Source organism: Cygnus olor, chromosome Z (genome assembly GCF_009769625.2).
Source record: "Cygnus olor isolate bCygOlo1 chromosome Z, bCygOlo1.pri.v2, whole genome shotgun sequence".
In the NCBI taxonomy this organism is placed as follows: Eukaryota; Metazoa; Chordata; class Aves; order Anseriformes; family Anatidae; genus Cygnus; species Cygnus olor.
The window spans coordinates 65,568,444-65,580,767 of NC_049198.1; the positions used below are offsets into that span (position 1 = coordinate 65,568,444).

Here is a 12,324-nt window from a genome sequence, read left to right on the forward strand (position 1 = left end):
AGCTTTAGGTAAGGCAACATGCACTGATCTCAGCACTACCTAGCCTCCCCCTGCCCGGTGCTCCCGGACAAGCCCTGAGCTCCTGGCAAGCAGCAGGCAGACCTCTACACCTCTTTTACTGAAACTGAGGGGCTGAGCAGTTGTCTAGCTTCTGGGTTCACAACAGTGTGCTGTAAACCAGGCTGTTATCTGGCGTGTTGCAGTGCTGACTGCAGTTTTACATGACTGGTGTGTCTGCCGTCTAGTGCCAGTTGTTTCTGAAGAAGATACGGTGTTACTCTGCAAGAAACAAGTTTGTTGTGATTAGAACTGATCCTGTAGTTTGCTATAAAATGTATTCTGAAATGAGATTCAAAAATTGTTTTCTGAGGGTTTTGTTGCATTTAATCAATAGCTTTCTTTCCTTGCATCTGAAAGAATACTAAGTAAAAATAGAAGCTAAAGAGAATATGGGTGGCATTTGAAAGTAGGTTGAGGTGAGAACGCTGTTTCCTGCACTGAAGAAAGTGATTTATTTCTTTTTGAATAAAATGCTATTTTCTTCCAGAGAAAGAACCAGAACTGACTGCCCTTTCAAAAGATGAAACAAATGAGAATCCTAAACTGGAAGAGCTTGCCTGCATCCTGGATGATGCATACCGCTATAACCCACAGACTCGCACTCTTCTCTTTGCTAAGACAAGAGCCTTAGTAGCTGTAAGACATCTCTTTTTAAAGCTCCTACAATGGGAAATGATAAAATGTAATGTCTCATCTATTTTCCCTTCTATTTTGATCTGGAAATGTAAAAATATGCATGTCTTCCAAAGCAAATATTTATCTTTCTATACTATCCTAAGCAGTGGTGGTCTGAAGCAGGGTGAGGTTATTATTTTTCCTAAAAGCTACAAGATAAGGGATGTTGTTCTTCATCATTTCTGCTTGTTACAGGTTGTAGTTGATCATTAAGCTGTCGGTTTTTTACTTTAGGTGCAAAATCAGTTTTAGCTAGTTGTTTTACAAGATTTTTGGCCTCAGTACAGCAGTGTTATCAACCAGCAGCTCTGCTCTTTTACTGACTGTGCACATCAGGAGGTATTCTTAGGTTTCCTGGAGGATTCCTGTAGGCCCAAAGGAGGTCTGTGCCCTAGCATGTGTTCTTGATCAAGGAAAAGGGAGGACTTTGTGGAACAGATTTTCTCTGGACCCTTCTGATGCACTAATCTATTCTATATTTGCCTGGCATCAAAGATCTAGGTTGGATGATCTTTTTTCTCTATTCCACTACATTGTTCCCAGAAAAAAAAATCATTCTTGAAGTAAGTGTGCTGCTAATCATTAGCTTCAGTAGCTCTTAAACATTTGCTGCAAGGTGTCATAGTCTCTGGCTACTGTAAACAGACTTATCAGCTGAGAGTCCCAATCTCAAATTCATCCTTGGATATAGACTTGCTGGATGAATTACAAACCAGAAAAAAAAAAAGTTAAAGGCAAGGTAAAGTCCAGACTAACAACACCAAGCATCTTCTGGCAGCTTTCTGTGATATTTGCAAAAGTCTACTTTAGCCTGGCTGAAATTCGTTCTTAATGTAAGGACAGTTTGAAGATGCTACTTTCACTGTGCAGTGGAAAAGTGCAGTTTGTAAGTAGCGCTTCATTTCCTTTGTTTTGGATCCCAGAGCTCTAGTATTCAGTGATCTACTGGCTTACAGGAGAACATTAAAAAAATAAAGAAATGCATACTATATAGCAGTGAAAGGCTGCTTGCACTTTAGCCAGCTTTCATGTTGGGAGGGTTAAAAAAGAAACCAGCTATAACATGACCAGATCTGGCATCAGGGCTGCAATAGTAATTGTGTTCTCTCACTTATTTGTAGATGTTCCCTGCTGAAATATGACTTTACCTTCTTTTCTGCCTTTTGTTCTCAGAAGCATTAATTGCCTAGGCAAAGATGGGGAGGTTCTGCATAGCTATCCCAAACTCGCATTTCATCTGGATGGGGATCTAACTCCCTGGTTTGCTTTCCAGGCTTTGAAGAAGTGTATGGAGGAAAACCCTGTCCTTAGCTACATAAAGCCAGATGTTTTGATGGGGCGCGGAAGAAGAGATCAAAAAGCAGGTATGCAGGTCTGCTCTGTGGAATACCAGTTTCCAGACATGCTCTGGCTACAGAGCTAAAGTTGTTTTACTGCTCCCATGTTCCTAAGCAGCAGAAGATCATTTGTGCTATGATTTCTTCAGTATCTAGAAGACTTTTAATCAATTCTGTGTAGATGCTGGCTTTTTCCATCTAGGATCTTTGGTTAAAGCAGCAGTTACAAACATCAATGGCCCTCTCCTTTTGGATTCTTTTGCTAGTTCAAAAGAAATTCACAAATTGTTTTCCTTGTGATTACTTCTCATGATATTTTCCCTGTTCTTTTACAGTCTCCTGTCTTATTTTGTATTTGGTGGTACAAAGACATTTTTTTGATGGAATGGAAGCAGCACCCAAAATGAAGTACAAATAGCTTAAGTTAAGAGTTAGATTGGTCTTAAAATAACTAATCTGCATGGGTCTCATTAACTAAGATCAATTAGGTGCTGTGTGTGCGGTGCTCTTTCCCAGGATGACAATTATTGTGGCACATCAACAGATTCCCTGTTCAGTGGGTATCATGTGCCCCCAGTGGGGTATGCTAACCTAAAGTATTCTTCTATATCAAAAAGATGTACTAATTTCCATGTACCACTTAAGCAACAGCAAATACAGGTAGTTTGCTCAAGAAATCTTTCAGCGTTTTTTCCTGACTCAGTTTCTCGGTACTGTAGGTATGACCCTCCCAAGCCAGAAGGGTGTACTGGATGCGTTCAAAACCAGCAAGGACAGCAGGCTGCTCATTGCTACATCCGTTGCTGATGAAGGCATTGATATTGCCCAGTGCAACCTTGTTGTGCTCTATGAATACTCCGGTAATGTGACCAAAATGATCCAAGTCAGAGGTATGGAAATTCAGAGCTATTACTTTACTTTATTTATTCTTTTGGCCTAGAAATGAACTGAAAAGTGCTACTAAATGGCACTTCAGAAATAATATAGCGATACGTGCATTGCTTACTGTTTTTCCTTTGTGCCTGTGAGTACAGTTAGATGGATGATGGGACTGGATGTAACAAATTTGTTCACAGAACTGAGTCCTTAATGTTGTGCGGCTTTTCTTTTGCCATGTGAATTGGCTATGGTACACATGGTTATTGAGCTGTTGAGGAGTGACCCTCAAGTGAATAATCAAATATACAGAGAGAAGTATGGTTACAAAAACTGTAGCCACAAATAGTGTGAATTGTGCTGATTGTGATAATTTGGTTTGATTGTGATAATTTACAAAGGACTGCTGCAATGAAGTTTCGCATATTGCCTTGGCTCCCAAAGACCTTCCCCTGCTCAGTGGCTGATTACCAACACAGATACTCTCTTGGTGCCCACCGATAATTCACCAAGCACTAGGTCACTGCATGAACAGACCTCTAACATTCAAGAGAAAAAAAAAAGAAAAAAAAAAGAAATTCTGCTTCTGTCTTGGCTTGCTTGAAGTCTAAGACTTGAGTCTCAAATCTCGATGATTTGATAATATGGCCACTAGAGGGGAAGAAAGAGCCACACTAAATACTGTTTCTGCTTGACATTCCCAGATGTCCTAAACCTGCCTCCATCTTTCAGAGATTCAGCTGCAGTAATTTATCATATCACCTGAGTAATTAAGTTCACAGTCTAATGAGATGTGATCTCCATTGCACTCAGATCTCTGCTTTCAGAGCTTGTGTGCTGTGATTTTTTATTTTTGTCGTATAAGGAAATAATAGTCCAGGATTCAGTTTATGGCTGAAAGAGTAGTGTTAGTTCATAATATGCCATTGAAGATACAAAGAAAATAAGCTACATAACTTTTTACGCCACATAAAGTCATGACTTTGGAGGGGATTGGAGCTCAAAAATAAATGTGGACACTTGTTCTAAGTGAAATATTTCTGAACTGGTATGAAGTCCATATTTGCCTGTGTCACAGCAGCAAAAAGGAGGCAAGCAGTAGGCACCAAAAGATCGAAGAGACAGCACTTGCTTTTTTCTTGCCAGCAGTATTTCCAGTTCTTCAGTTATTTTTTGTTTGTTTGTTTGCTGTTGGTTTTTGTTGTTTTGTTTTGTGATAGATTTTTATTTTTTATTCACCCTCAGTAGGTTTGCAGACGACACCAAGTTAGGCGCATGTGTCGATCTGCTCGAGGGTAGGAAGGCTCTGCAGGAGGATCTGGATAGGCTGGACCGATGGGCTGAGAACAACTGTATGAAGTTCAACAAGGCCAAGTGCCAGGTCCTGCACTTGGGGCGCAACAACCCCAAGCAGCGCTACAGGCTGGGAGATGAGTGGTTGGAAAGCTGCCTGGCCGAGAAGGACCTGGGAGTATTGGTTGATAGTCGGCTGAATATGAGCCAGCAGTGTGCTCAGGTGGCCAAGAAGGCCAACAGCATCCTGGCTTGTATAAGAAGCAGCGTGGCCAGCAGGGCTAGGGAAGTGATTGTCCCCCTGTACTCGGCTCTGGTGAGGCCGCACCTCGAGTACTGTGTTCAGTTTTGGGCCCCTCGCTACAAGAAGGACATGGAGGTGCTCGAGAGAGTCCAGAGAAGGGCAACGAAGCTGGTGAGGAGTCTGGAGAACAAGTCTTACGAGGAGCGGCTGAGGGAGCTGGGGTTGTTTAGCCTGGAGAAGAGGAGGCTCAGGGGAGACCTCATCGCTCTCTACAGGTACCTTAAAGGAGGCTGTAGCGAGCTGGGGGTTGCTCTATTCTCCCACGTGCCTGGTGGCAGGACGAGGGGGAATGGGCTAAAGTTGTGCCAGGGGAGGTTTAGGTTGGATATTAGGAAGAACTTCTTTACTGAAAGGGTTGTTAGGCGTTGGAATGGACTGCCCAGGGAAGTGGTTGAGTTGACATCCCTGGAGGTCTTTAAAAGACGTTTAGATGTAGCCCTTAGTGATATGGTTTAGTGGAGGACTTGTTAGTGTTAGGTCAGAGGTTGGACTAGGTGATCTTGGAGGTCTCTTCCAACCTAGATGATTCTGTGATTCTGTGATTTATTTATCTGTTTATTTTGATAGACACCAATTAGCAGGGGAAAAAAATAGTGAGTAAGAACTTTTCTGCTCTACCCTTTATTTCCAAAGTAGGCAGCAAGATGCTGTACAATAAATGAAGCGTGTCAAGCATGCCTGAGCTTAACTGAGGCAGGCCGTAGAAGCAGGCAATACAGGAGAGGCTGGGAGATAGGCATGAGGATGCCTAGAAAGATACAACTTACTTGTTCTGGTTTGTGATCAAGGAAGAAAGAGATGAGAGAATGCTGTTCAGGAAGCAGTGCTATATAAATTTGAAGACAAGTATGGGAAACATGTGCAGCCAGGCAGAAAGTCCTTAATGCTCTTTTATGGCATAGCTGCTACTTTTGCACATCTTGTTAAGAGTAACTAATGAGGATAAAAGTGTTGCTGTATAGGTCGTGGAAGGGCAGCAGACAGCAAGTGCATCCTTGTGACAAGCAAAACAGAAGTGGTTGAGAATGAAAAATGCAACCGTTATAAGGAAGAAATGATGAATAAAGCTATTGAAAAGCTCCAGGAATGGGATGAAGAAACATTTGCAAAAAAGGTTTGTATTTCTGTTATATTTTTGTACTAAAATCTACACGTACAACGTGTATTTTCCTTCATCTACTACAGCTTTATCTAGGACTACGTGATAACGTGAGGAAAGTGTGCTCTGTGCTTGGTTTCAGACAGAGGCTAGACCAGCAGACAAGGGATAGTGTATACCACTAGCTAGCTAAATGTCATCTGGGCTGGAACTGCGGAAGCCTTAAAAGTTGAGGTAGAATTTATTAACTTCTCAGCTTAAAAGATAAAATATAAACTATTTTGTCTACTAGAAGAAAAATATTTTATCTGTTTGGGATTGTGGATGGGCAGATGGGGTTACTTCAGCTGTGCAGGTGGTGGTAATATGCCCGTCCATGTCCAGAAGCACTTTTCCTTTACAGCAGGCCACTGCAAGTGTTTTCCTAAGTTGTTTGCTGTAACGCCTAGGGTTTATCGATTTCAAGAAACCATTGATCAGGATATTAACAGGATAATGTTTGGGTTTGCGCATGCTCTTCTGCTGGTGACCTTTTCTGTACTGCCTACAATATTGTCCATCCTACAATATTGTACATCTTTGCCACAAGCAATATTTGACAGAAAACAAGCCTAATAGGAACAATCAGCATGCATACAATGTTTTACATTAACTCTGTTGTGCACCGCACACATCCCAGATCAGAAAACATTATGAGGGGTAGAGAAAGAAGTGTCAAGAACCCTTGGATCTGAGGTGACATGCAAAGATATGTGTTGGGCTAAGCCAGCTGTGATGAACAGGTAGAGATCTTCCTTAGACATTAGTAACAAATGTCCCAGAAAGGGCAGGAAGAAGAAGCCAGTCACAATCTGTACACAGTTCTGCCACATCCCTGTAGATTTGCAGTTCGCCGCATGTTTCCAGGTGAGCTTTCATAGTCTGAGCTGTAACAAAGGGTGTCCAAGTCCCTGTAGCCATTGCAGAGCTTCTTCTCCCACCTGAGGCCTCACTGGAGGCCCCTCTGGAGCCTTTTTTCCAAACCAGGGACTGCCCAGAGCAGCAGTGCTGTTTCTGCTGTAGGGAGTCTCACATGACTTAAATTTTATGAGGACTTAACAGTGTTATGACCAAAAGGGCCATGGGCTCAGATGGGAGAGCAGATGGCGTGAACACTGCCCATCCCAAAGACTCATTCTGGCATTGCTTTCCTTATCTGACAAATGTACCATATTCTTTCTGTGCTAGAACAAGGCATGGTTTGTTTCCTTATAAGTAATAGGTCCCCAGATGTTACCTACCAGGAGAATTTAGCCATCCTGAGTCATGTTCAGACATTGGTGCTCCTCTTAATTTTGTGATGCCTTTTATGATCTTGATTTGTATTTATTTATTAATTTTAAAGATATATAACCTGCAAATGAAGGAAAAGGTGTTACGAGATTCCAGGAAGAAAGAAATAAAACCTAAAGTAGTGGAAGGCCAAAAGAACCTCCTGTGTGGAAAATGCAAAGCGTATGCCTGCAGTACAGATGACATCAGAATTATAAAGGTATGCCTCTGTATGGAAATCCGCATCCATGAACTCCAGGGAAGTCAGCATTTTTGGACTAATAGCATTGTTTTTCAGTGTGGAAAGTAGGCTATTCTGTGCCAACTGGGGAAGAAGGAAAATCTTGGTAAATCACTAAACCACAGGACCAGTTGTAACAACTTCTGTAGCATGTTATGATGGCAGTTGATGATGTACAAGGTGTGCAAATATGTGATATGACAGTAATCAGTTCAGGATTCCTGAACTCCCTTCTGACAAAATTGTATTTTTGAAGGAAACCATGTGACCTTTAATAACGTAACTTCTTAGTGTAACTGCTGGATATTTAGTTTCCCTATTAATGTAAGCTTCTCATGTGGATCTCTTCCTGCAGCTGAGATGTTTCTCTCACTATTTCCGCTGAGTGAAAATTATCGGCACAAAGTACTGAGATCCACTCACAACTTGATTTATGGTCCACTTTTGTGTATTGAAAGGCAAGGCAAACCACGGTTTTGCAAGGGGAATCCTGCAATCCTTCAGTATTTCGTTGTTTTCCACTCTTTATAGGTAGCTCATGTTGCTTCTGTGTATCTCATGGGGACATTTTTGTTGTACTTCTGAACTTGAAGAATCTTTGTAGGCCCAGGAAGCCAATACTCTGCACATGGGATGTGGTAATCATGAAAGAGAGCCTTATCTGGATATTCTGAGCCTTTCCAGCTCTGAGATCTGTTTGTTTTTTTTGAAGATCCTTCTCTTTAATTTGTGGTGTTCTGATAAGCACAGATGTGATAAGGTGCTTCAGGCCACAGCTGAGCATTATGATTACAGAGTGCTTGCTTCCAGGCACGTTCCTTTTTAATCAAGAAAAGCTTTTTGTTTTTACCAGCTGTTTTTGGAGTGTTGATGGAGTTCACTATTCCTGTTCCCTGGTGAAGTCCACAGACAGTGGTTTGAAATAGCCCAGCCTTACCAAAAAATAGTTACGTTTCTTTGCCAAATAACAAGATGTGTCTAAGATGCAAGTCTGTTACTCTTTTTTGTGGTGTTGGGTTATCACCAATACCTGCGCAAATAGGTCTGAGAGTTCAGAAAACAGATTTTTTGCTTAATGCCACGCAAATAACCCCAACATTTTAAATAATCCCTGTAAACTCAGTTCGGGCATATTACAGCCTAAATAGATTTAACAGAAATTGTATTTCCAGAAGGAATTAAGAGTTTTCAGACTCTACATTAAGTTCTACATATGCTTTCCTATTATTTTTTTACTAAACAAACTTTGATTATGCATGTTACAAACAAGTGTAAAAAACTGTAACCTCTTTAACTTGTTAGTGTTGCTTTTTCTACCACTGCTAATTACTTGCATCATAATTCACAGAAAACTGTGGGAAGCAGGATTCTCTCAGGTTGTCTGTTGTTCAGACGGCTGTAAGTTTTATGCACAAGGCTCAAATAACTGCAGTCATGGTTTTGAGAGAAGCTAAGTTAAATGTGTATATGCTGGTGATATGTAAGAGTTCTGTTTTTGATAGTCCCAGCCCTGCTCCTTTCTGGTACCAGGTATTTAATTAAAATATAACAAACTATTAAAAAAAAAAAAAAGCAAAGAGGGGCTGGAAGGTGAGACTCCTAAATATTGGGAAGCACCTTACCACTGAAATGGTATTTGTGAGGTGAAGGGAAATGTCAGGAAATATGGCAAAAGGTGTTTCTACAATTAACCATTTCTGGCACATGTGTCATTGCAGGAATCTCATCACATTGTCCTAGGAGAAGCATTCAAGGAGCGTTATATAACAAAGCCTCATAAGAAACCAATGCAGTTTGATGGTTTTGAGAAAAAAAGCAAGATGCATTGCCGAAATAATAATTGCCAGCATGACTGGGGAATCACAGTGAAGTACCTGACATTTGACAATCTACCCGTGATCAAAATCAAAAGCTTCGTAGTGCAGAGTGCTGCAACCGGGACACAAATGGACTTTCAGAAATGGAAAAGTATTAATTCTTCTTTGAAGAATTTTGATGTTGAAGAAATGTCCAACTTGTACCCACCATTTTAGTGCATCTATTACTTTCCTACACTAATGTGAAAGAGTGGATGATCTCCTCTTTCCTTGTATAAAAAATACTTGTTCTTTATACTGTGTGCGCTAGGCACCTGAACGGCATCTGGCTAGATTACAAAGGGCTGGTATGGCCAACAAAAAACAAACCCGAAAAGTAATCTTATTAAAAGTTCCACCAGAACTTTTAAAGTAAGCATGGACCAACATATGCCTAAGTATCTAATCTTAATCTTTACTGATTTTATTAAAAAAGTAGCATTTTTCTATCATGGCATATTTGTCAGTTTGCTATGGCTGAAGTTGCAGAACGGATACCTTTCTATGTGTTGCTTACCTTAATGAGCTGCAAGGGAGACAAGGCAGTGCCCTGTAAGATTGGTGAAGGCTTAAGTTAGATGGTGATGAGCATTTACCCTGATGTTTTGCCTCATGGGTTGGTATTTGAAATCTCTCACAATGTTGATATTAACTCTACAGGTGCCCTGTCAGAGCTGAGTTAGAATCAGAACTGAATCTAAACATCAGAGTGTTTAAATCCCTTCTCCCCACCTAGACCCCAGACTTATCTAAGAAAAAACAGAAGTTCCTACAGATGCAATTATGAAAGGTGATGTTAAGATTGTAAACTATAAAGCACTTTATTCTACATGATACCTTCAAAGAGCTTAATCTTCAAAGTTTTTGGAACTAAGATGAAATGTAGTTTCCTTTCTGTATTTAGTAGTGCAGTAAAGTATTACATAGAAGAGTTATGCATTTAATTAAACGCTTGAACTCTGAAGCAGAAAGCACCTTGAATGATAAACTAAGAGTGAAAAATGTTTTGTAAACTACTTAAGTCCTAGTCAGTGAGACTTGGGATGGTCTTCTAAACATTGTCACAGGGCATTAAAAGCAAAAAAAACTTTTTAAGTGATGCTTTGTGTTCTATCCTGGTCCATGCCTTTTATTGTGAAAGCTGTATAGCACCACACATAGTGCCTGCACTTCAGTCCTACAATGGTTTATTCTGGATATAGCTTTTACCTAGTAAATGTCCTGTTCATATAGCTGTTTCTAAAAGGAAACATGGAACAATGAATAAAGATGACATTGTTGGATATACCGCCCCTCCAAAAATACTAGAAACAAAGAACTGGAAAAAGGCTGGCCTTTGAGAGTATCTGATTTATTTATTTTTTTTTAACTGAACCCAGAGTTGCATATTTATTACCAAAAAACATTCATGCTTATGACCACATTAACAGCTCTCAAGATGCTCCACAGAATGGCTTAGGTTCGAAGGAATCTCTGTGGGACATCTAGTCCTCTGCTCAAGCAGGGACAGGTAGAGCAGGTTGCCCAGGACCACATTCACATGGCTTTTGAATACCGCTGAGGATGGAGAATCCACAACCTCTTGGGGCAACCTGTGACAGTACCCAGTCATCCTCACAGTGAGAAAGTGTTTCCAGATGTTCAGAGGGAACCTCCTGTTTCCCTTTGTGCCCATTGCCTCTTGCCCTGTTGCTGCACACACTGAAAAAAGCCTGGGTCCACCTTCTTTACACCTTCCCCTTGGGTATTCGTACACACAAATAGCTGAGGTGCCCCTAAGCCTCCTCTTCTCTAGGCCACACCGTCCCAGGATTTTAACCTTCCCTTCTACCAGGGAGTCCAGAACTGGACATAGTACCCCAGAGGTGGCCTCAGCAGTGCTGTTTGTTGTAATCAAGCAACATTTGGCTATTGCAGGTACAGTGCACTCTCTATCCTCCATCTAAGACTCTTGCTTTCTTTCAGAACTAATTTCACTGTTTTTTTTCCTCAGATACAGTTGGAGCTAAGCACACTGAAAATACAACAGGAGATTATAATAAATTTTCCACGGTGTTATTTTAGCAGTTGGTCTAAACACAGTTAAGAGTAAGTGCTTTATTAACCCTGTTTATCTCTGAGTTATCTGTTATCTCTGTAAATAAGTACACGTGTTTTGGGGATTGGGCAGCCACTGCCTTCAATGAATGTATTACTGTAATCACTGGTTGGTAACTGCCATAAAATTGCTGACATTAATCTCGAAAGCGTGGTAGATTGTCTTCTTGCTGACAAAACAGGGAAATAAAACAGCCGTATTCTGCTGGGTTACAGAAGACTGCCAGTAGCAGGCAGTATTTGTATTCATCTTATCTCCTGTAGATTATTCAAAGAAACAATTAAGAACTAAAATATGAGAAGCTAAGACTAGTAGAATCTTACTCCTACAATGACAGCAGAGTTTAAAGTCAAAGCTTTGTTCTGTGTCTCATTACTGAGGATAACATGAAACAACACACCAAGCTCCTTTAAAATAAGTTTTATTTTATCCATTAGAAATATTATCCCCAATAGGTCCACCTTTTCACAAAGGCTTAGGTTTTAAAGGAACAGAGTTCACATTTTTTTAAATTAATAAAAAGCTAAATAATTAATTTCAGTATTAGATTCAGATTCTGGTCAACTGAATAAGAAAGCAAGTCAATATCAGGTAATCAGGAAAGAATAAAAATTAATTGTATATTGTCAGTTAGTTTTTGGACCACTGATACGAGCATAGAACTGAACTTCAGAGTCAAAGTAAATGGACAAAATATATAAAATCAGCACATTATCTTCAACAGATCCACAGATTCCATCAGTATTTTAATGACTTTTGCACAGTATTCTAAGGTAAGTCAAGCCAACCACCATACAAAAGTAATAAAAGGTTGTTTTCTTTAACTGGGTAAGAGTGTCAAGTTTCCTGATACACAGAATCATTCAGCATTGTGAACAAGCCTTTCAAAAAACTTGTTAAAAAACAAACAAACAACACTGTTCATTTTATGGTTCGCACTTTTAAATTCACAACTACTATATGGTTTTATTGCGTTCACCAGAAGCAGGCTTTACCTGGACGGCTTCGCTTAATGTTTTTGATTAGGATGCCATTTTACGAATCATGTAGTTCAGAATGCCGCCGTTGTGGAAGTAAGTGAGCTCCACATCAGTGTCAAACCTCATGATGGCGTGAAAGGTTTTCCCAGTATCCAGCTGTTGGGGTCAAAGAGAGTCATTCAAGCAGCAGAACC

The 12,324-nt window shown here is 40.4% G+C and overlaps 2 protein-coding genes across 5 annotated transcripts in view; one reads left to right on the plus strand and one right to left on the minus strand.

Annotated features, from left to right (window-relative positions):
• The window catches only part of DDX58 (DExD/H-box helicase 58), a 24,637-nt gene extending 13,345 nt beyond the window's left edge, over positions 1 to 11,292 (plus strand). For both annotated transcript variants that reach the window (XM_040540509.1, XM_040540508.1), the window contains exons 13-18: positions 548 to 696; positions 2,009 to 2,099; positions 2,792 to 2,962; positions 5,508 to 5,659; positions 7,029 to 7,175; positions 8,915 to 11,292. In XM_040540509.1, the coding sequence (XP_040396443.1) occupies positions 548 to 696; positions 2,009 to 2,099; positions 2,792 to 2,962; positions 5,508 to 5,659; positions 7,029 to 7,175; positions 8,915 to 9,229 (1,025 nt within the window). In that variant the 3' untranslated portion in view covers positions 9,230 to 11,292. The remainder of the gene's footprint in view (positions 1 to 547; positions 697 to 2,008; positions 2,100 to 2,791; positions 2,963 to 5,507; positions 5,660 to 7,028; positions 7,176 to 8,914) is intronic.
• A 263-nt stretch (positions 11,293 to 11,555) lies between these two features.
• ACO1 (aconitase 1) overlaps positions 11,556 to 12,324 on the minus strand; it is a 37,096-nt gene continuing 36,327 nt past the window's right edge. For all 3 annotated transcript variants that reach the window (XM_040540511.1, XM_040540510.1, XM_040540512.1), the window contains exon 21: positions 11,556 to 12,286. In XM_040540511.1, the coding sequence (XP_040396445.1) occupies positions 12,173 to 12,286 (114 nt within the window). In that variant the 3' untranslated portion in view covers positions 11,556 to 12,172. The remainder of the gene's footprint in view (positions 12,287 to 12,324) is intronic.